Source organism: Podarcis melisellensis (assembly GCF_964234715.1).
Source record: "Podarcis melisellensis genome assembly, chromosome: 2".
In the NCBI taxonomy this organism is placed as follows: domain Eukaryota; kingdom Metazoa; phylum Chordata; class Lepidosauria; order Squamata; family Lacertidae; genus Podarcis; species Podarcis melisellensis.
This window is the reverse complement of record NC_138529.1, coordinates 80,184,541-80,209,849: the sequence shown is the minus strand read 5'-3', so window position 1 is coordinate 80,209,849 and position 25,309 is coordinate 80,184,541. Positions and strand designations below refer to the sequence as shown.

Genomic DNA, 25,309 nt, shown 5'->3' with positions numbered 1-25,309 from the left:
TGTCTCTGCTCCACGTCGTCTCCTGGAAGTCTTGCCCTGCATTGACGTTGGAGATGCCCGGGTTGGTTGCATCTATAGCATCTCCTCACTGCCATGGCCAAGTCCAAACCTTGGCGTTGCTCCATTGGCAGATTCTGCTGCTGGCCCCCTCGACTGTAACTCCTCCGCTCTTGGAGTTCAGCTTGTTTATCTGACCTTCTTTCTGCTTCTTCGGTCAATCTTCCAACCACATACTCAAGGGTCAGATCTCGGGGACGCATACTCTCCATGCTGTTAATCACGGGCAACCAGCTTTCAGGCAAACGGCTTCTAGCTGCTGCCTCTGTTGACCCTCAGGTCCCGCCTGGCTCTGCAACTGGTGTAGCTGCTCTGTGAGTCGCCTACTGTGGTCCTCTAGCAGTTCAAACTGTTCCAGTAGCCGACGCTGAGTGCTTTTCTGGTCCTCAGATCCTAGCTGCTCCAGCGTCGCTGCAGACAGTTACAGCTTGCCACCAACTGCTCCAACGCACAGCCACCGGCTCCATACACCACCAGGACTCACCAGCTCCCTGCTGAGATGCTGTCAGTCATTTTGCACTCTGCACATGCTCAGAAACACTGGGCCCATAACCTGTCAGTGTTTGTAAAAAGCAAAAAAAAAAGGAGGAAAAGGTTCTGACCTCCCTTTGCCTCTTCAGCCTGGTCCTCGGACCCTTTGTCGGCACAAAAAGAGTCCACGAGAATATCCTTGCAGAGTTTTATTCTTAAAAGTCTTTGTGCAAAACACGACTGAATAACTCCACACACCAGCACCAACCAACCCAAACACCAGCCTCAGCAACAAACTAACATTTCTCACTTATATATACAACTTGGTGCAGACCGCTGAGTCATGCTGACCCAGCTTTATTCGCATTAAAGAAACAGCGGCCATTTTAGCCGTGACAAGGCCTGGTACTCACAGGGTCACTGGAAGCAAGGCCAGTGAATACCCCCTGTGCCAGTTTGAGTCCTCATGTGGGCACCCCAAAACATGAAGAAGGCTAGAAAGTTCCACACCTGTATAGACTCAATGGATTCAACTGAATGCTGGGGTAGGGCCTGTCACTACGATGCCCCTCCACCACCTTATTCACACAGTACCATTAAGTATCATTTTTTTTTATTTCTTTATAAAACTATTTATATAGTGTACAGAAAACATCTAAGCAGTGTCCAGCAAAACGAAATGGGCAAACACTTGGACGTTTTACTTACAGCAAAGCACTATACAAATTTCATTAAATAAGTAAAACTATAAAGGCAGAAAATATCATAAGAAACTAGTCCATCACATAAAATCCATCCAACTGAAGACGGCTGTTGTTGCACGAGTAGGACTTGGGACAGGATCAGAAAGTGTGTCTGCAAAGGCTTTCAAGCCAGATTATTAAAACATTTAGAAAGAGGTGGTATCAGGGGGGCAATTTAAATTTACTCTTCCAGATGTGGTACCTCACTGGACCTAGGGGCACCACCTCAGAATTCATGTGCCAATATGTCAGCAACAATATTAGGCTTCACATTTCATCATTATAGATTAGGGAGAAGTGCTTAGCCCGGCTGTAGGATGCAGTTTTAATGCAGGGAGTCTTTATATAAGAAATCTCCCTTTCCTATGAACTAAGAAAGTCATGTGAAAGCACTGTGCTGTCAGAAACAGAACATTTGAATCTGCCCAAAGTCATAATTTGTTGATTGTTAATGACAGTAATTGAATAAATTACACAGTGAACGAAAGTGTTCCCATGAGCCTCTAACACTTACTCAAAATTATTTCTTTTTGGTTTACCATTGCTTCCAGAGAAAAATAATGAGTGTCTTGAGATTAGAGTATTACTAACATAGGGAGGTTTTCTTTCCACTATGGAATACAAAATGATTTTCTATGAAAATTATCTTAGTTTATTATTTTTTAAAATACTATAATTTTCAGTAAACTCAGTTTCCAACTCACTTCATCCAAGTACTGCTGAATTATATTATTCCGTTTGACCTGAAATTATCTTTAAAAGAGTCGGCTGGATCTCTGTCTTTCATCTGGGGAGAAAACTAGCCCTGTTAAATTAAACCTTTTCTTCATTTAACGGAAGCCTTTTTGAATATTGAAATAATAGCAAAAAATAATAAACACACTTACAAGTGAGCAGGACTCATTCAGTTCAGTGAAATTTGTTTCAGAGTATGCATGCTTAGGGTTGCATTGCAAATGCTTTTCAGAGTTCTCAGCTCTATGAGAAGCCTGGAAGCCTATGGCCCTTGCAAGGGCATTCTGGAGACCACAGAAAGTTCTGTATCTCCCCCTCTGAAAGAAGAGAGGCCTTATGTTGGCAGTGGAGAACCAACCTCATTGGGCCCCTCCCTACCACCAAAGAAAAGTCTGTGACTTGCCATCATTTGAGGGTGAAAGAAAGCATTTACATATACTTCAGGCATAAAGATATAATGGTATAGGTGAAATACACAAAAAAGCAAACACAAAGCTGACATTAAACCAGAGGTTATTGGGATATATTGAACATTATTTTGTGAGGAAATCCTATGCCTATGTTTTGGACAGCACAAAGATGCATGCCATCGTATTGTTCACAAGGACCCAAATCAAGAAAACATTGGGATTGGAATATAAAAGAAAACTCTAGGAAAGGACAGAGGAGTACAAAGAATGCCACTCCACTCACACATCTGTCCCGCCATCACAAACTAAGGGAAATGGCAGTTCATCCAACTTTGCTTTTCCTTCCTCATGCAGCCACAGTGTGGAAAATATCACACTGATTGTATTGAATTAAAATACAGGCTGCGACCAGTTTGGGAATGTCTAATATGTGAGCAACTGCACACACGCACATCACACCGAAGCTGAAAGTGACCTAAAAATGTAACAAAAAGGGCCAGAACAGGGCAGGGGCGGAATGGGATGTTCACAGGCTTTTTCAACGTTGTTCCAAACATGCACGATTTCACTTAAATGCACGGTACCTTGGAACATAATCCCTGTGTAAATTGGGAGTTGCCTGTATCTCCCCCATTCTCCTTTAAAGAAGGCCAGTCCACTTAACCTGTTCTCATTCCAGGGGCTGATTTAGGGCAGTGTGACCAGTTCCACTGTACTGGGTACTGAGCCTAAGGAGTGCTGCAACTATGATGTAGTGAATTGAGGCAGAAGAGAAGGTAAGGGGGGGGGGGCGGCGGCAGTGGCGGCGGCTGAATTTTGGCCTCACACAGGGGCACCATTGAAAGACCAAAATCCGCCACTGCTCATTCCTAGGTTGGTATATTTAGGCATAAAGCTGTAATGGCACAGTGGAAATTCTTCTTAGGACTGACTTTGCTGGAAACTCAAACAATTGACGCAGATGTTATTGGGTAACATTAGTCATTCTCTTGTGAAGATATCTTACGCCTGTGGGTAGAACTTCACAAAGCCGCATGTGTCCATATAGTTCCATTTAGCAACGAGGTCTACATATCCTAGAAATATGTCTTAAGATACAAAACTTTAAAACTATGAATCTTCACTTGTTTAGTTGATTCTTGGTGGATGCAAATAAATGGTCACATAGGAGAACAAAGTGCAACTTGATGAGTAATGTGTGGTTTGACAGATGACAGCCATTAGCTTCAAACAGTGAGAGTGCATTCCAAGGACACTGGACCTTCTGAATGTGGTCCCATTTTTGGATCCAAGTAACTTTCCCCTTAGATCAACATGAAATATTACATTCTGAAGCCACAATCCTTGAACTTGCCTGCTCTGGGTTTGTCCCCTCATGACCTCAGAAGTAGAGCAACACAACAGAAAGTCATCTGGTGACCTTCAGATTGCAATGCCACTCTCAAAAAGCTTTAAAAATGTAGTAGTTGTGCCATATGAAAATTTAGTATTCAGGCACATTTCTGATGTTCTCATCAAGAGAAATACAAAAGCCACCGACAAGTCCTTCACTAGAATTAAGATAAACAACATGTTTTAAGGCTTGCCTCAACATTATTACTCAGCACACTAGGGCTACATGCTAGAAACAAGACAGATTTGCCAGCATTACAACTATCCATATAGTTAACCATTACAACTATCCATATACAGCACAATCCTTGTTTTCAAAAAATGCTTTCATGCTGAATTTATATGCCTCCCATACTCAAATGTCTGGTTTCAAAATGCAACACTCGGTGCAACTTGGATTCATTTTTAGTTGTGGACAATGCCACAAACAATGAATTATCTCTTGAGGGAGGCCCTCTTGGCCCAGTGTCTTTGATAAGCAACACACACACACACACACACACACACACACACACACACACACACACACTGTAATGTTTTTATTACAGCACTGCTATTTTTATGCAGTCTTATGAACCTTATTCTTTGCTGCTTTTATTTGCAAGCAGCTCCAGGGGTCCTTAGTGTAGGGTATGAAGTATAGAATCATAGAATTGTAGAGCTGGAAGGGACCAAAAGGATAATCTAGTCTAACTGTCTGCAGTGCGGGAATATTTTGCCCAGTATGGAGCTCAAACCCGCAACCCTGAGATTAAGAGTCTCATGATCTACTGACTGAGCTATCCCTCATAAGATAGGAACTATGACAGACAAACTTTTTTTGTGATAATTCTTGGACTGAGATATGGCTGATGAAAATCCTGGCCTTTAGCTCCTGATATTATTATTACTACGATGACAATGATGATGACTATTACCATATACGGCCCTTCATCTGTTCACATAGAAGGTTCACATTCTATTTTTTTTTGTGGCGGCATTTTTAATTGCAAGTTTTAAAACTGTTTAAAACTGTACTTTAAATTGTTGTAACCCGCCCCAGGACCTTAAGGTGAAGAGTGGATAAACAACAACAACAATGGGCGATCTTTCTGTCTTGCAAAGAAAATGTCTCATCTAGCATTTCACACTTCTCCCTAAACCCTACAAGCAAAACATTCCACTTGATTCTCCCTGGGATAGATTAAACCAACCAGTAGTTTTGAATACATGAAACTTGCACTCCATAATGTATACTAAAATCATGTATATATTTACTTGGAAGTCTGTCCCAGTGATTTCAAGGCATGTTAATCCCAGGTAGTGTTGGGGGTGAAATTTATGTAGTTCACATTTTGATAAAAATCCACTATTTTTCACATCCTGAACCAATATACAAAAAAACCACACAAACCCCTCTCTTTTGAGATACATGCTTCTCCAAATTTCATTATGCAGCTATCCAACCAAAAACGCAAATAAAAGTGTATTCTAGGGGGTAAGTGTGCAAGAAAAAATATTACTAAAAGTAACATTCAAAATTGTTATGCAGGAAAATTGATTGTAAAAATGCATATAATAGGCAAAAGTCTATACAAAAAGTATTTTGGGAGAACTTTCATGTGGATGTAGTTGCTGAGTATTGTGTTCTAAGGCATGATATAGTAGTTTGGGATGTGGAGAAAAACTAAGCAAACACAGAATCATAGAATTGTAGAGTTGGAAGGGACCCCGAGAGTCATCTAGTCCAACCCTGTGATGTAGTTGCCTGTTATTTAAAAGAGTATGTCCCTATCTTCTTGTGACTGTAGCTCCTCTATAGCTACAAATACAGCTAAAACTAACAGAAAGAAGGTTGAAAAATGGATTTTTAATTCCTTTATGCTTGGTACAATTTGAGGCTACAGAGCCAGACTCCAGAAAAGTTACCCTGTACTTGGAAAATCTTATATCATGAACACATATAAATAATATACAATAAACTGTGCATTTTATTTAGCAACGTTGGCCCTTGGCTAGGAATACTGAAATGGATACAAATTCTTAACAATAAGCAGAGGAGGCTTTGATCAACAAACTTCATTAAGGGACTAACAGAAACTGCTCAATAAAGCTGACATTGTCAATTCAGAAGACACAAGGACTCAGCACTCTATCCAACTTTAAACTCTGCACCCTGAAATCAGAAGAAAGGTTGCCTGTGCAGCTGTTCCCCAGGTTGTGAGGCACCTGCAATGGGACTAGCCATCTGTGATAAGAGCTTCAGTACAGTTTTAGAAACAATGTGGACACCTAGTTTGTTGATAGATTGCAAAGTTAGCCAAAAGAGCTGCAATTTATAACTAGCTAATAAGCTAATAAATCAGATGGAGATACGGTGATTTGAATATGGGATCAGACCCAGATCATGTGATGCAACTAGTTGCTATTGTTGACTCTTTTGACCAGCAGAGTCCTGGTGGCTAGGACCACACATAAGTCTCTTCCAATAAGCTAGAGTAACTCATATTTTTATATATAGCTAACACATTTCCTGGCCTCCTTATGAACATCAAACTTTAACCGTTATCCATTCTCCCAGGATTAGACTAGACTAATTGCAGCAGTTTGTAGCACAGATTTTGGTGTGAAGTTTAGAATTTCACAACCAGTAAGAATGAAGTACTTACTTGAAACAATCATCGCAATCAATATTGCCTGTGGTCTCCTTGATTGTGCGTTCAGAAACAAAAGCTGGGTATTCGGTGTCACAAGGCTCTAGGGTTTGTTTCAATCTCTGAGCTAAAGCAAATAAAAGAGATTGATGGAATTTGGTAATAACTTCACTCAGAGTCGTACACTGCAAGATACTATATCAAACGCCTTACAGTGGATGAAAACATTACTCTGCTTCTGCCACCCTGTGATTTATATAGGTAATGCATAAATGTTATTTTACAATTAACAAATCCATTTATGAAGTGGATGTTATTTTTCTAGGGGATGTTATTAAACTAGATATTCACGATTTGCTCTTAGCTAACCCAGGGTGCACAAACATTTCTGACACAAGCTAAACTGTGTGCATGAACAAATGTGACTTTAGTATCTAGTATACAAAACAACAGGACTGAAGGTGCTGTAAACACACTCACACCAACAAACCGGTTACCTGGCTTACGCTTGTTGCTGTGCTCATTCCGACAGCATCACAGAGGCTGAGGAGAGCAGTGTGAACAGACATGGTAAGGCTGAAGGCTGCATCACAGAGGTGGTTAACCTGCAGTCCGCAGACTGCATATGTCCCCCAAGGGGTTTTTGGTGGCCCCCAAGACCCAGCAAAATTTGTCAATTTTAAATTTGTTTTCAAAGTTATTAGTTTTTTTTCTGTTTGCCGCTCCACTGGGTCCCCTAATGTGATGCAAAAATTTTTGTAACCCCTCCCAAGATCTCTAAAATGTGTATTTTCAAAAATAAAAATTGCAATTTTTTGCATGCTTGCTTTGATATGCAGCTCCCAGACAGCTGACCATGGATCAATATGTCCCTCTGCCCCAAAAAGGTTAGGCACCCATGCCATACAACAGTATTTTTGTACAGTTTGCCAAGAGTGTCTATCCAATAGTATTTTATTATAATTGCTGGAGCACCTACAATTAGCTCTCATCTGAAAAACTCAATTGAAGGCAAAATCTTCTAAGTTGATGAACGTATCCAAAATAAAAGTGAACTTGCAGGGGTTCCCCACATTCTTTTCATGTATACTTGACAATGGATGTGAACACACAAATACTCATTTCTGCCCAGTTATCTCCATTCTTTATGGCCTATACCGGCTACCCATTAGTTGGTCTGGGAGTACCTGATGCCATATGATTCTTGCAGTTGTGAGCCCTGACTGGAGACTGGATATGTGACCAATAGGAGCCACCTAAGTCGCCATCAATTTTACAGTTTAAAAGTGGATTGCAATCATAGTAAAGGAATAATTCCAGGAATATTTCTCACAACCACAAAAAAAGATTGGGCTACTTTGAGTGCTTTGTTCAGCAAAACAGACCCAGTTGATTTAATTCTCAATAGAATAGACAGAGAGGAAGTCTAGCTCAGGGATAGGGACTCGGTGCTCCCAGACTTTGTTGGGCTCCAACTCCCATCATTCACGGTGACAGGGGCTGATAGGAGTTGGAGTCCAGAATCATCTGGAAGGCCACAGGTTCCCCATCTCTGTTCTAGTTTCTGAACCTGCTCTCTTTAATGCCTGCTAACCACCTTCCATATCACTGCCAGCTCATCCACTTCTAAACTATAAACACAAGCTGCATTAAAATGATACCTTTCTAGTGATCAGGATGAGGGGGTACTTTCCAGTCTCCTGGTAATTAAAGAAAGGGATCAGGTGAAGTGTATAATTACATGCTCTGCTTCCAGCTATAATGTGAATGAATACCCCTCAGGCTCAGTATCTTTATCTAGTGAGGTAATGGCAAACCTTTGCCCTTAAGGAAGGAAGGTTGCAAGGTAATAACACTGTTAGAGTGGTAACACACATTTATTTCTATTTGTTTTGAGGAAGAGAGTCACGGGCCGAAAGGACATTTCATTGGGTAGCGTAATGTATGCCATTGGTGGCGGCGGGGCAGGGGTCGCATAAGGACACTGCATGATTTCATCAGTACTGCCCCAATCCAGCAGACCAGAAGAGCATCAGAGGACTACATTCAGCTGCTGTGTGCTACCCAAACATTATTCTAGCAGACCGCCAATGCTGGAAATGCTAGCAAAATGACCAAGATCACAACCCAGATGGTCTGCTGCACCTTGCATTTCCCTGTAGGACCCCCCAGGTAGGAGGAGCTGCACCAGGAGCTGTGTCAGGGGTAGGGGACAGATCGTTCCCCCTTTGTCTACAGTAATGCAATGCTTTGCCCCAAAGACGTGTTAGCCCCAGTCAATCACGTGGGAGAAACTAAATAAAGTACCCTCAGGGATCACGAGAATAGGAGCTAAAACTATCCCTGGTCCAGGAGATTCATAGAATTGAGGAGCTGGAAGAGAGCCTGGGGTCATCTAGTCCAATTCATGAATATCAACTAAAGCATCTATGACAGATGCTAACCTCTAATTCCTCCACTTGGGAAGGGAACTTGGGGGCAGTGCTATTTTTCTAGAAAAAGAGGTGCTGGAGCTCACCAAAAACACCTCCCTTGTTTTCTTAAGAGTAGCAATGGCGCCCACATGATAGGTCCCAAATTGAGTTCCCCCCGAGAAAAAGCTCTGCTTGGGCGCATGATTTCACTCAATTTCTCTGTTGGGAGAAGAAATTCTCCAACAGCTTTTCAGGCGTCACCATGAACAATTTATTTGTTTTGTCTAAAGGTTTTTGTTTTTTTTTAAGTGGCAGCAGCAGCAATAGCTTTGGCAGTCTATCTACCATTTCGTGTTGTTCTAGGGGGGAAATATTCAGGTAAAGTTTTGCAAAGTGGCCTTTGTTGGGCCGGGGGGCCCTGGGATGAGAAAAAGAAAAGTCTTTGCAATTTTATCAGTGGGGAAAAAGACTTCTGGGAAATTTCTGCTTTGATCTCAGTTCAGGGTCTGGGAGAAGGGACAAATAAAAAGCTCTTCCCAGATTGCTCAGCTGGGAATAGTTTCCAGCACTGGAATGGGAAGATCAGCAATTTGCACTGGTTTCCCTCTCTCTTTGCCCCCCACAACCCTCCGGAGAAGATTTAGGGGGTGTGCAGAAGCGTTGCAAGAAGGAGGTAGAACTGCTGAAAACTGCTTCCCTCTCCCTTCTGCTGACAGAACTGGACACTGAGATCCAGCGCCAAGGGCCTTCTGGCGGTTCCCCCATTGCAAGAAGTGAGGTTACAGGGAACCAGACAGAGGGCCTTCTCGGTAGTGGCGCCCACCCTGTGGAACACCCTCCCTTCAGAAGTGAAGGAAATAAGCAGCTATCCTATCTTTAAAAGACATCCGAAGGCAGCCCTGTTCAGGGAAGTTTTTAATATTTAATGCTGTACTGTTTTTAACACTTGATTGGGAGCCGCCCAGAGTGGCTGGGGAAACTTAGCCAGATGGGTGGGGTATAAATTATTATTATTATTATTATTATTATTATTATTATTATTATTATTATTACTATTACTGCCCCCTGAGTCTAATGAATGAAATAACTATAATAAATCAACAAGTAAGAAAGCTACAAAGCTCACCGTGGCTACAATCCTATACACAATTACCTGGGAACAGGTCCTACTGAACTCAAAAGGATTTCCCTTTGAGTACCCATGCATAGGATTGTGCTGTAAGAGGAAAATGGTTTGCAATCTAGAGAATCACATTGGACCAAAGGAGGAAATAAGTTTGGCTCTACAATAGTCTCCTTTGCCTTTGCTGAAAAATGAAAGTGTTATTCCAAATGGTTAAACATTTTGCTTTATGCCCTGTAATCTCACTGCAGTTTTAAAGCAAGGCTGCCATAAGATAATGTAATGGGCTTTGGCTGCAGTCTTCAAACCACTTACCCTTAAGTAGTCTCCATCATCTTACTATGCTTGACCCACAGGTTTCAGGACTGTAGCCAATGCCTGTCATCAGAAGCCCGCACGTGCAATGGAAAATGTCCCTGTGCATGGCAGGCTTCCCTTCTCATAGCAGAAAACTGGAAGGGCCTGCACACATGGAGTTCCATGGATCTTTTGGAATGCTGCCTTGTGTTTATAAAAGCAAAGAACATATTTGTTAATGTCGCCATGAATACAAAGTGTGCTTACCCTTTGTTGTTAGATCTGAATGCCACCAATTGCATAGATTAAATTCCACCAGAAACCTAAACCACAAAAGATCAAATATATCAAATGATTACATCTGGCATGTTCATACCATTAGCTGTCAGTAACAGGATTCCTTTCATTCTATTCAAAATAAAGATAAATGTAGCTTAAGATGAACTCTTTTCTACTGTTGTTAATTTTAACCCAGTTGACTTGATCCTGCCATTCCAAATTCTGCTAAAATTGGCATTCCATTGTATAATCAAGAGATTCCATAGGTAAAACTTCTCATAGTTTCTAGTGTTTGGCAGTCTTCAGCTATCTTAACTTTCAGATAAGTTGCAGAGTTATTTTTCAGTACTGTCTATTTTGATTCTCTAATTAAAAATAATATGTAGATTGAACTTTCAGTGCTACTATATTAACATTTCATTGCTATGGCACAAACCTTCATTGCTATGGTATAAAAGATGAAATGATTACATTATTCCCATTCTAGCCTTCATTCTATGCTATGGTATGACACTGGCATCCTAGATGTTACTGGACCTCAACTCCCATCAGCCCCAACCAATATGATCTATGGTCAGGGATGATGGAATTTGTAGTCCAGCATCCATCCTTGCTATAAAAAAAATATGTTTTTGATCATAACTATGTAGGGTGCGGATTGCTTTGTTCAACTTGATCTTAGTGATCACCAAGTTTTGATTTTGAATTTTACAAAGATTTTCATTGGCAATTAGCAAACACACCCACACAATTTTTTTCTTTGCTCCTTTCAAGAAATTCAGCTTTAAAACTGCATGCTGGGAGTCTGCAAAACCAGGTCAATCATATATTCCTTGGTCTGCAGATAAGATTATAATAAAAATGTTAAAGGTGTTTTGTACAATCTTAGTGTGGTTGAACTGCTTAGGAGCGCTGCCTACTCAAGCGTTCGTCCATTTTCATTTTAAATATTATTAGATAATGACAATAATTTATTATAATGCAAGAAACACAGACAGAGCTTGCATCAGCTTCACGTGTGGCAGCCTATGTGTTTGAATCCCTTACGAAACTGCAGAACAGAAGATCCTCTGAAAAAGGATACTTGGTTGGGAACAGCCCACCCAAGCAGCACTGGAAACAGCCAAATATTCATATTAGATTTAACTGCAACCACAATAATAAATTTAGTTTGCATGTTGGAAATGACTACATCACAAAAACAGGTTTTAAGCATGTTCTGAAATTACGCACAGGAGATTTGAAAATCGATGCAAATTGCTGTATACATGAAAAAACATGCAAGATGGAAAGGTACAAATAATCTTCAAATCTTAGTAAGTGTTACTTACAAGACAAGTTCAGTCACAATCCATTTTATTGCAGCAAAGAAAGCTTTATAAGGCTGGAGAGAAGCAATTTGTTTAATCAAAAGGCTAGAATATATAATATTTAAGTGCACCAAGTGATGGATTTATGTAATATTTCAAGAACATATAGTCTTTTGGTGGTAAATACCACCCCTTCAAGATTTTGTGGTTCAGTTAGTTTTGTAATACATTTTTTAACAAATGAGGATCAATATAATCAGTGGCCCAGAAGAGAAATGAATAAAAGGGGTTTGTTTTTTATTAATCGTTCAGTGGCTACTATTTCCCAGGCTTGAGCTCAGGAGCAGATTCTGGGAAGTGCAAAGATCTGCAGGAAGGATGAGGAATCTACTGGTGGATACATTTTGTCAGAGGAAAAGACACCACCAGACATCTCCCAGTGATGACGTCTACCTGAAATGATTAACTCTGAAACCTAATGTACAGCAGTAAGTGAAATGAAAAAGTAGAACACAAAACCTTGTATATTTCTTTACCTTACTTTTTCCATTCTAAAAAGAACATGATGCATCATAAAACAGCGAAGCTAAGGATTTCTAATGAAGGTTAGGCAGAGGTAGAAAACAAAATTTATTCCATTGTGACTTTTTTCCCTTTTTATTTTGCTTCTGAAGAAAAATCACCCAAAACTGGAGAAAATACTTAAGTCTATTTCTCAGTTCTTTCAAAACAGTCAATCATAAGCCAAAAAATATTCCATTTCATTGTATATAATAAAAGGTGAAGGTTTGGTTTGCTTCCATCACTTTGTGTTTTCAAATTTAAGAAATGGCAGGTACAAAACTAAGCTTCCTTTTCTACAGAGCTTCATAATTTTACAGAATTCTACTCATATTCTGTTGACAATTTCAGCAACCATCACACTGAAGACTAATAAATAGGCAAGGATTCTATTGCAAGTGAATTAAAAATATTCATGCTATATAACTGGTGAGATCTTGTTGTGGCAGTCGGCTTTCACTGTGAAAATATGCTTGTGCAATGGGGCTACCAGTTTTTCTCCCCCCCCCCCAGTCCTCCCTGAACCCAAACAATCTGCTCCCCTTCTATTCATTAACCATACTCACAAATCTTGCAGAAAATCCTGAGGCTCAAAACACACTAGGCCTCTCTCTTTATAATTTTAATAAAGGTGCATCTGGAGGAAGAACCCTTTTTGTAGGTCTACAAGTTAGATGCTTAGAAAATGAATCTATTGTTCATTAATGGCTGAAGTGTTGTTGGTTTTAATGTTAAGCTGTGGGCTATTGAAATTCCCCTCATAATTTAAAATATAGCACATGTTTATAGGCAATTTACAAACTCCAGAAAGCAGGTGTTCATAACAGACAAAGACAGCGACAAACTTTAGTGCTAGTCTGGGAGAAAATGTTACTGTAGAGTGTTCTGAAATGGCAAATGTGGATCACACTGGGTGGTATGCAACATTAGTCCTACTCAGAGTAGACCCATTGAAGTTAGGTTCATTATTTTCAGTGGGTCTACTCTGAGGAGGGCTAAGATGAATACAACCCATTTGCCTTGATTTATTCCAAACCATTTTTCTCATGATATGGAATAGCACTGAAAGGCAATCTGAGAAGACTTCTGAGGCTTCTGAGAAGACTTGTAACATAATGATGACACACATATACTGCATTTTCTCTCTCTCTCTCTCAGCAACAATGCAGGGATGTTCATGTGAACTGTACTTACATCCAGTAAGCTATGGGCGCTGTCGCTACTTTCTTTGGTTGTTTTGCACATGGCTTGGTAGTCATAAAGAGTAATTCTAGAGAGAAGAATAGAAAAAAAAGGCTTGAGTAGAAGAAAGAAAACACATCTGGGGAAAACCGGGTGAAATACAACAGGACTTGCCTTGTGGGCAAGTAGAACAAATAAACATTTAAAAGGGAGCAATGGGGTTAGAAAGGATCATTAATACATATTCCAGATAAAGAAGAATAAAAGGCAAAGGGGAAGAAAATACTGTAAAGTCTGTAAGTATTCAATAAAGCTGTGAGATTTTTTAAAAATAGGTATAATTAGAAACACTACAGACACAGAAAGCAAAATGGGGGGGAGAGACAAAGAAGGCAAGGAAATGGGTAGAATGCACTCCATGTAATGCTAAGACAGCTAACCCTTGGTCCAAAATTAAGGGCCAAAGCTCATTAAGATTCAGTTAGTTTCAAAGGGAAAGAGAAATGTGTGCTTAAATCTCTACCATTATAAATCAATGGGACTCAAAAGTGTTTAACTTTGGGTTTGTCACAGTCCTGTGGTTGAATTTTGGCTTTAGAAATCATTTCTAAAGCAAGGAGACTGAAATATTCTTGCACTTCCATTTTTTGTGGCCTGCTAAGGTGTAGGTGGTTGAGTTTCAGCCAGAGGAGTTTTCATTACTTCAACCTAAAGTATATAGACAGTTCTACCAAATAAGCCATATTTACACTTATAAATGAGCCTTGATCAGCACAAGGTGGACTGGCACATGACGTCTGCAAAATACAGAGTAAGGTAGCAACCGAGTGATGAAGGAAAGTTTTCAACTATTTGTCCATTTCGTCTATTCATTTTACATTTCATAAAAGCGGTTCAAGCACAGACCTCGTCTGCGGTAGTTTTATGATGCTGTTTTATGGTGAAGTAAGAAGAGTGGTGGTTTGGAACATGGGAGAGTCAGATTTAAATGTCCATAAAGATTATACATTGAGGTGCTACATTTAAAAAATGGTTTGAAATGTGACTTTCTTCATACTTAAACATATTTTTTTTAAAAAAAAATAGGACCCACAATATGACAGTATTTGCAGAACTATCTTCATGAAGCTCAATGCTGACTACATTCAGCTACAAGACCTACAGTTTTAGAATTGCCATTCTAACACAAGTAGTTTCTCTTCTTCCCCACAATATGTTGCAGAGGCTGAATATGTCACAGTGGACAATTTGCCACAGGTCTCTGTGACCTAGAGGGGAAAGAAAGAAATCCATTCCGAGTTGGATTAGCCCTTTGGCTAAGAACAGATGTATGAATGGAAATATGACACAATTTTCTTATAGAATGAACAAGTTTGTTTGGGGAGTTATGTGGAGCTGGATATTATACAAATGGTTCTGCTGTGCCTCTGAAACAAGTGAAAGAAACACAAAGTATGCCTTTTTTTAGCCAAAGATGCTCAATGTACATTATAGAAGAGGCAGAAATGTACAATGGGCGAAGTGCTCCTTAGCCAACACTACCTGCAGAAATTGTGTTTAGAAAGGGGTATGTTAATACCTAAAACTGTAGAGTTGGAAGGGACCACAAGGGTCATCTAGTCCAACCCCCTGCAATGCAGGAATCTTTTGCCCCACATGGGGCTCGAACCCACAATCCTAAGGTTAAGAATATCATGTTCTACCATCTGAACTACCTGCTACCTGTAACATTACATAACATTGGTGCGGATGGGTAGTACAGTAAAGGAAAGGCACTCAGTACAGTTAAAGCAGTAGCTCCCAGTAGGTGGTCTATTGGCTAAGGAAAAACAGTGTTATGACCTTGGCTCTCTTCCCCTCTCCATTTCTCATTGCCAAAACTGGAACAGGATACCATACGGGACTTAAAAGTAACATAATTCATGGGTTACAGTTGAAGGCCCGGTGTCCAAATGATCATTATAGAAGAGGCTGTACTGAACATTTGTCCACATTAGAGCAGCAAATTGCAATAACATATTTAGAAACCTTTTCCCATGGTACGCAATACTGCTGTCTGACTTTCCTGTTCCTTATCCAATTGTTGTCTCTGGCACAATGCCCCTTGGCCTTTTCCAATCTCTCCATGTAATGCATCACAATATGAAGATATGCGTAGCTTTACTGTTCTTCTATATGACTAACAGATTAATATTATGGGGATATCTCTGTACAAGAAGATGATGGATCTCGCGTCAGTGCAAGTGGCCTTCTAGTTGTTGTTTTCTCTCTGGGCTAAAGGCAGATAAGAGAGTACGGGAATGTTTACTTTTGCTATCTCAAAATCTTCTAATATGTTCATATACCTGAAGAAAGGTCTCCATCCCCATTCGGACACTAAGGTCTTCCTCTGAGGGTCTTCTGCTGGTTCCCTCACTGCAAAAAGTCACGTTACAGGGAACCAGGCAGAGGGCCTTCTTGGTAGTGGCACCCTCCCTGTGGAATGCCCTCCCTTCAGATGCCAAGGAGATAAAGAATTACACAACTTTTAGAAGACATCTGTAGGCAGCCCTGTATTGGGAGGTTTTTAACGCTTGGTGTTTTTATTATATTTTTAGATATGCCATAAACTGCCCAGAGTGGCTGGGGAAACCCAGCCAGATGAGCAGGGTATAAACAATATAATAATAATAATAATAATAATAATAATAATAATAATAATAATAATAATATTACAGAGCAGTTAAAAAAAGCTGGTGGTGGGGAGATTCCATCACAGAGGAGCCACTACTTCCTAAGTCCTTTTGGCTCACTGCAGCCAGGGAGAAAAAGGAGTGCATGCATGAGAGTGGCCTTTTCCATTCCCAGTTCCCATTCATACCAATGAGACAGAAAACAGCTATAACAGCTCCAGAGCTGGCAGAGGATGCCAGGGGAAGATGCCAGGGGAAGAAGGGGACTTTGGATCTATTCCAAAGTGTCCCCTGATCCATCCCTGACACACCCCATTTGTGGACAAATTGTTCGTGGAGCACTCACCGTGGAAGATCAATGGCTCCAGAGCTCTCCACCACCGTACCATGGAGGCCTCTGCCTGCGGATCTCCCTCTTCACCCACAGAACAGGGTGCCCACAGCATCCTGCAGCCCCTCAGCCACCCTCCCAGAGAGCAGAGGATTGTTTATTACTTGTCCAGTGCAGTCCTGTACATATCTATTCCGGAGGGAGTATCCACTACAGTGGTACCTCAGGTTAAATACGCTTCAGGTTATAGACTCCGCTAACCCAGAAATAGTGCTTCAGGTTAAGAACTTTGCTTCAGGGTGAGAACAGAAATCGGGCTCTGGCGGCGCAACAGCAGCAGGAGGCCCCATTAGCTAAAGTGGTGCTTCAGGTTAAGAACAGTTTCAGGTTAAGTACGGACCTCCAGAACGAATTTAGTACTTAACCTGAGGTACCATTGTAGTTCATTGTCAGCTAAGTGGCTACAGACTGCAGCCTTAATTGCCTATTTTATTATTGTTTGTTTAAAATTACATAGCAAATGACCCAGAGTAAATATTATGGAGGGGGTGGGGACATAAATATCTTATATAAATAAGCAATAATCATTCTTGGTGAATTTAAACTCTGCTATAATCGGGGAAATGTGCTTGTTTTCACCCCATTGTTTAAAAACTAATACACCTGAAATCCATTTCATAAGATCCCAAAAAGATCCTATTGGATCAGGCCAATGGCCCATCTTGTCCAGCGTCCTATTCTCACATTGGCCAACTAAATGCTTGTGGGAAGCCCACAAATACTTGTAAACTAAATGCTGCAACACAGGCTTCACTAGCCTGGTGCCCTCCAGATTTTGGTGGCATGGCAGTGCTGGTTGGGGCTGATGGGAGCTGAAGTCCAAAATTCATGGAGGGCACCAAGTTGGGGAAGGCTACTGCAGAAGAATAACTTCCAGATTATCACCCCTTCTTGTAATGATTGTGTATCTTTTGAGTATCTACATTTTACAGATAGCCATTTCCTCTTTTGCTGATTATAGCTAAAGAACACACTAACTATCTGCTTTCCTTCTGAACTAAATTTAAATCCATAAAACTGGCCCAGCCCAAGCCTTGGGCTGTGCACCACTGCACTTAGCTTCTGTGCTTTATTTTAGCAACTGATAATAATATGTCTGAGTGTTTCTGACATCACTGTGCTAACTGCCTGCAACCTTGTCATTATCAATGACCATGGGATAGTTTCTCTGTGTATCAGGCAAAAAGTCAGGTAAAACACATTCATGAGAAACGTGTTCCTGGAAGTAATGCCATAGAACTTTTTTTAGCGACTTAACATGCATCCTTTTAGAGCAAACACCTTGAGACAAAACCTACTCTTTTATAGACAATTTCCTGATATAGTAAAAATCAAGGTTTGAACTCTGCAATGGATTACAAGGAGAAAAGAAAAGCTGTCTGAAGTCAATTTAACTTCAAAGGATTACCAGCAGCTCAGGTTATGCCAGCAAATTATAACAATGTTTGCCCTGGGATGCTCTGTAGGCATCTCACATTTCAATGCAAAGTGTTCAGTTACATTCTCAAAGAGATATTCATGTGACTTACATGAATGCAAGGTCTTTACTTTGAGGAAAGTATGATATTTACCCTTGGACAGTTATTCAAAATATTCAATTCATTTGAAAAACTCAAACTGGCAGTACAAAAATAGATTTATCAATATAACATTATGGTCCAATTCTAGAGAACTACTGTCCATTGATTTTTAGGTTAGCATCATGTCTGGAAGCATATTGTGCCACATCTTTCTCAGAAGAACGTAAAATGCCCCAATAAAAAATTGTCAGATCAAAGCGACTGCATGGAAAGGGAATTCTGTTCCTAGAAACAGGAAGAACATTTGGCTTCCACACCATATAAACCTCCTAAAATGCACGTGATTCAGTTTTAAGGATAGCAAGCCTACGTAGTCACTTCATGCCTTTAAAGATTCATTCCAATTTGCTCACAATACATGAAACACGGTGGTTTTATTTTGGAAGAATATATGCACTGTGTACATTTCACAAGAGGGAGAAACATTTGCTGTTCTTTTCCACCAGAGACTAGTTAGCATCTTGGCTAGTTAGCATCTTCCCAGTTGGAAGCTTCCTGCAAAACATGATTACAATGGCAAAAAAAACCCCAAACCAATCAACAACAAACAAACCAAAACAAACCCTCTACTGATGTCTTCTAATTATCTATTTTGTAATGTATTAAGGCTTAGACATCTGCCTATATGGGAACCCAGTCAACAGATAGCACTATAAACTGGATGCAAACTCCAGCAGCAATACTGGTGCAGTAAATAAAAAAAAGGAGAAAAAAAGAAAAATGCTCATAAGAAGAACATTTTGCATAAGCAACATGATTTGAGACTGGTCTTGTAATATGACAATTCTGTAACATTTTGATACAAACTAAGTTTATCTGAACACATCACTGCAACAGGGTGCCCATTAGTTATTATATTGTTAAGCTCTCTGAAAGGGGAGCTTTCAAAATGCATCTGTCCTAGGTGAAAATATTCCTTAATCCAAAATGTGTAGGAGATGGTTGTGGCTATTCAGTGTCACGCTGTATACATGCTCAGAGGCACTCCCAACTATCTAGACTTTGCAACTTCCAGCCTTAGGTGCCGTTCATTGCAACCAAGCCTGAAAAGAAGGGGAATCAGAGCCAAACCACAAGTACAAGCCTCCTGTGACATTTTGGCTGCTTCTATTTGACTAGGTTTCCCTGTATCCACAATAATGTTGTTGTCGTTTAGTCGTGTCCGACTCTTTGTGACCCCATGAACCAGAGCTCACCAGGCACTCCTGTCTTCCACTGCCTCCCGCAGTTTGGTCAGACTCATGTTCGTAGCTTCGAGAACACTGTCCAACCATCTCGTCCTCTGTCGTCCCCTTCTCCTTGTGCCCTCAATCTTTCCCAACATCAGGGTCTTTTCCAAGGAGTCTTCTCTTCTCATGAGGTGGCCAAAGTATTGGAGCCTCAGCTGCACAATCTGTCCTTCCAGTGAGCACCCAGGACTGATTTCCTTAAGAATGGAGAGGTTTGATCTTCTTGCAGTCCATGGGACTCTGAAGAGTCTCCTCCAGCACCATAATTCAAAAGTATCAATTCTTTGGCGATTAGCCTTCTTTATGGTCCAGCTCTCACGTCCACAATAATAGCCCCTGTTAATTGGAAGCCATGTGAGGCAAGGCGGTGATGTTCATTCTCTTCACTACTGTGGGGCCTTTCTTTTTGGGGGAGGGGTGAGCAGCACAGGTGTGGAAAATGACCACATTGTGTACTTGACATCTCTCACATGGTTCCTGTTTAGAGCAGTTACTGCTGCAGCATGTGGAACTGCCAGCCAGGTTGTTGCAGCCATTTAGATGAATAGGCCCTAAGTGACTATTCATAGCTTTGACAAAGGAAGGGGGGACTGCAGAAAAGTCTATGTTGCAGCTGGGCTATTTTAAAGACCTCTGCTGTTTGCCTGCTTTCTCCCAGTCTACAACAAAAATTATCTGCTTTGCAGAGAGGGAAGAGGCAGGTGGGTTACTTAGGAAAATTACCCTATTTGGGATTTATCTCCTTTTTAATTGCCAGCTCCTGTTGTGCAGTGGCGTAGCGTGGGTTGTCAGCGCCCGGGGCAAGGCAAGTAATTTGCGCCCCCTAACCCGTGGATTTGCGCCCCCTAACCCTAACCCCCAGATGTTGCGCCCGGTGCGGCTGGCCCCCCCTGCACCCCCCACGCTACGCCACTGATTTAAATATACCTTTGTTAAGAAACCGGAGGCCTTCCTCTTGGGCATTGTCGGCCAGAAAGTGTTAAAAAAGGACAGAAGTTTCTTTATGTATGCGACAACAGCAGCAAGAATATTTATTGCAAAGTATTGGAAGACACAAGACTTGCCCACACTGGAAGAGTGGCAGACGCAATTGATGGACTATATGGAATTGGCTGAAATGACTGGCAGAATCCGAGACTTGGGAGAAGAAACAATGGAAGAGGACTGGAATAAGTTTAAGGACTATTTACAAAAACATTATAAGTTGTATGAATGTTAAGTATTTGCACGATTTAGAAAATATCAGTTCCAGCAAATAGACTTTGTAAAATAGAAAATTAAGTTATAAGTAAGAAAAGGTCTAAATTTAAGGCAACACTACGTTTAATTTTAAGGTATGAGCAATTGATAAAAATTGTTTTAAATTTAGAAGTATAATATTTGGAAAGTACAAAATAAGGTATGAAACAAGGTAATAATTTGCTGACATTCTTATTATAAATAATGCAGGGTAAGGAGATGTGAGGAAGTCCAATCAGTTATATAAGAAAAGTTGTACTGAATGGTTGGTTATATTTTTCTCTTTTCTCTTTTTTCTTTTTTCTTTCTTTCTATATGGCTCTTTGGTATTTTGGTTCTGGCTTTTTGGTGTAGGGATCTTGTATTATGTATTTGAAAATTTAATAAAATATTTATAAAAAAATAAATGAATATTTTTATGGGTGTGGACAATGAGGAGCGTTTCTTATGCTTAATATCTGCAACACATTGAGTGCTCGTCCAGAAAAGTTGAGACTCACCCTCCAGTGCTATGCTCATGAGGCGCTTTCCTTCTCGTTGCTTAGGACTTCATAGCAGCGGGGGAACCGCCAAAAAAGCCCCTTCGGGCGCACGGGAGGAGCGAGCCACCCGCTTTCCCGCCCTCGCCGGCCTTCTGGGGCGCACGCAGCGCTCGCGCCCTCCGCAGCCCGCCCAAACGCGCGCCAATGCCGGGCGATGCGCCCCCTCCGGGAAGCGCGACGTAGGCGCCGCTCCTGCACCCGACGGCCTTTTCTGCAGGGCTTCTAGCTGCAAGCGAGTGTGCGCGCAGAAGGCGGCGCCTGGGCTGGGGAGCGCGCAGCCTCGTCCTTTCCTTCGCAGCCAGCACTGTGTGAGAGAGAGTGAGCCACCATCACCAGATAGGGGCAGAGAGCTCCGAGTGCGCCCCCAAAAATGTTGCGCCCGGTGCGGCTGGCACCCCTTGCACCCCCCACGCTACGCCACTGCTGTTGTGTAAATAACCACCTCATTTTCTTTGTGTGCTGTCTTCAGGATGGAACTTGGTTGTTCTCAACGTATTAACTTTTCAATCAATGAGCCGTCTCAAATTAGATACCAAGGCTATAAAAGGGGCTACACCCACTTTAGCTTTAGTCAGTCTTTCCCTAACTTTCCCTAACTCGGTATAATGCTCTACAACATATTACATGACAAAAATATAAGCCATGTGTGCATGAAGGTCTGTTTGTTTGCTTTTTAAAAACGCTAACACATTAGTTATACATGAAAGGTAAAGGTAAAGGGACCCCTGACCATTAGGTCCAGTCGTGGCCGACTCTGGGGTTGCGGCGCTCATCTCGCTTTATTGGCTGAGAGAGCCGACGTACAGCTTCCAGGTCATGTAGCCAGCATGACTAAGCTGCATTACTTGCAATAAAATATGGTTGTGGAATGGGATTAGCTTTTCAATATAACTTGGAACTGGATTTCTTAATTTCTGCAGGTATTTTATTTGTTAACTTTTAAAAACATTTCTGTTTTTAAAAGTCTATCTTGGTTTAGCAATGATTTGACAGTTGTTAGATATTACAGTTCGGGAATATCTGTGTGTAATACAAAGGCAAATTCCCCCTGAGTATACCTCTAAGGCAGGGGTCTGCAACCCGCGGCTCCGGAGCCGCATGTGGCTCTTTTACACCTTTGCTGCGGCTCCGGGGCGGATACTAGCGAGGGGAGGAGGCGCATTGTGCGCCCCGACACTCCCCACTGTGGCGGGCGCTGTACTGGCTGTGACGTCATATGGGGGCGGTGCGTGCGTTAGTCACTCACCGTCCCGACGTCACCTTCCCGCCCGCTGTCAGATCGCGGCTCCGGAGATATATTTGTTGTAAATGTCGCAATGGTTTTGCGGCTCCCAGATTTTTTTTTTCCTTCGGAAACGGGTCCAAGTGGCTCTTTTTGTCTTAAAGGTTGCAGACCCCTGCTCTAAGGTCAGTAACTACTTACATCAGAAAGTTAGCTGATGTAAATAAATTGTCTAGCCTCACTGAAGAAACTTTTTTTAGAGAGCTTCCATGCCTCTCCCAACCACTGATCACTGATCAAAAACCCAATTCTTCCAGAGAATATGTATATGGATTTTTCTATGAATGGCCCGCAGAGCAGGAATAGTAGCAAGACAACTAAAGATGGAGGAGAAATGTATTCTGTTTGCATTTAAAGGAGCATCTACGTAATTCAAACGGTATGTGAACCAAAACACAGGTATTTTTCAAAATTTACACTTTACCATTTGTGATATATTCTGTCAACAGAATAATGTGTACAAAAAGGCAACAATTACAATATGGGCTATAGATATTGGTTACAACATAGAATTGTCTGCATGGGAAAAATTATGGGGGCAAACCATGAATTACTCTGCCTTCTATCTTATTAAGGAAAACCTACAAAAGATGATGTACCAGTGTTCCTTGACACCCAGCAAATTAGTGAAAATGTACAAAAGGGGGTTTAATTTATGCTGGAAGGTAGAGGGAACCCTAATTCATATGTGGTGGGCATGTAAGTACACTAGAGAGTATTGGGAAATGATTCACATGGAATTTAAAAAGATTGTAAAACTCACATTTCCCAAAAGACCAGAGGGAATAATAGGTGATGACATTCCAAAAAAGGCACTCAATTTATTTTTATACACAACCGCTACAGCTAGAATAGTATATGCGAAAAAACTGAAAGAAGAAGAGTTTTGGCAGAACAAATTGATAGAATACATATAATTAGTAACCATAACCGCAAAACTAAGGAAGAAGGATGAGTTAAAGAGAAGAGAAGAGTGGAGGTGTTTCGGAGATTAACTTAAGGGTACAATATACAATTTAACGTACAAGTAGGAGTTAACATGTAAGCAGCAGATAACATCAAAAAAGAAGACTTGAGAAGATAATGGGTGAAATATCAGGATATGCAGCAAATCAAGATCTCCATAGAATGCTATCGAGAGATGGACTGAGAAAAGAGTTCAGTGATTGATATTGTATGGTGTGTGTATAAAAACTGTCAAAATTTCATAAATAAAAGCTAAAAAATAAAAGTAAACAATGTATACAAAAAATTCATATACTATTGGAAAGTGTGCTTAATTCATATATTAGCAAAGATATACTAATACAGAGTGTTCATATATTCATATATATGCATATATTAGCAAAGATATACTAATACAGAGTGTAATAAGTTCCATCAGCAGATGTATTTGCAAGGGTGGGGAAAGCCCAGAAAAGTGCACTGGGGGGGGGGTCCATTCATTAAGCCAAAATGGAATGATTGTCTTAGTGTGAATTCCTTCTACTACGTTAGCGGAAAGATCCAGTCTGGATTTCTCAAAAAACAAGTCATGCCAGATGAACCTCATTTCTTTTTTACAAGCTGAGTGGATCAGGGGAATGCTGTGGGCATAGTGTATCTTGATTTCAGTAAGACTTTTGACAAAGTCCCCCATGATATTCTTGTGGAGAAGCTGGTAAAATGTGGGCTAAATGAGGTAACTGTTAAGCGGATTTATAGCTGGTTGACTGACTGAATCCAAAGCGTGTTCACTAATGGTAACTCCTCATCATGGAAAAAAGTGACAAATGTGGTGCTTCAGGGTTCTATCATTGCAACAGCCACAGTTAATGATAACTCTTCCGGGGGTGTGGGTGGGTTGGTGGAAGAAATACCAACCCAGAGCACTGTGATGCCCACAGGGCACTGTGATGCCCACAGAACCAGGCCCAATGTGATTGTATTTTCACATAAGCCGCCTCAGACAGAAAATCAGGATAGAAATAAAGGAAGCCATTACACAGAAACAAGCAAAATAATTTTTGCACTTGTCTTCCTATGTATTATCATTTTTGTTTGATGACTGCGAAAAGTAGTGGAGAGTAGACTTCTTACCTTTTAAAAGAACCCATTATGAGCAATTTGTTCATCACTGCACCCTCAACCTCACCAAAGAAGTTTCCAGTCTGCAAGAGAAAACATAACCGTGTCCGGAGATTTAAATAAATGCCAATCTATGCTGGCTGCAATGTACCATGGCAGCTCCTATGAAACCATTGGAGGAGTTTTGACAGCTACGTAATGAAGTTTTAAGGGGTACTTCTCTTTCATAAAAATTGAAAAAGGATTTAACTGTCAGGACACGTTACAGGGATTACAAAATAATCCCTTGAGCAGATGTGAGAGCTTACACAATAGACTGGGGTTCATTGCATAACATCTGATGTTGGAAATAAAATAAAAAATACACTCAAACACTAAAGCTTGTAAAGAAAATACTCTAATCTGAGCATAAACCCATGTGATTAAAAAGCTGCTCCATAAAGATATAAACAGGGTTTGAAAGGATTTCCTAAACAAATCATAAAAAAGTATTTTTTTGTAATTCCTATTTGACCTGCTTAAACTGTTTGAAACTACATTTTATCAGACGTATAAATGTTTATATTCTGTTTCTGTATGAATAGCTTCATACTGGGGAGTGCTGCATTATGGTCTTGTTCACTAAATTAAAGAGGCCTGGGATAATGAAGATAAATCTTGGACAGGAAAACAACCGTTTGGGTTATAGGTTTTCTGGGCA

At 40.8% G+C, this 25,309-nt stretch overlaps 1 protein-coding gene across 3 annotated transcripts in view; it reads right to left on the bottom strand.

The window, feature by feature from the left end:
* Positions 1-25,309, bottom strand: part of CACNA2D3 (calcium voltage-gated channel auxiliary subunit alpha2delta 3) — a 514,138-nt gene that overhangs the window by 28,554 nt on the left and 460,275 nt on the right. For all 3 annotated transcript variants that reach the window (XM_081898304.1, XM_081898305.1, XM_081898306.1), the window contains 5 exons: positions 24,622-24,692; positions 13,620-13,695; positions 11,886-11,938; positions 10,543-10,598; positions 6,457-6,568 (listed from right to left, as the gene is read on the bottom strand). In XM_081898304.1, coding sequence (XP_081754430.1) covers positions 6,457-6,568; positions 10,543-10,598; positions 11,886-11,938; positions 13,620-13,695; positions 24,622-24,692 — 368 coding nt within the window. The remainder of the gene's footprint in view (positions 1-6,456; positions 6,569-10,542; positions 10,599-11,885; positions 11,939-13,619; positions 13,696-24,621; positions 24,693-25,309) is intronic.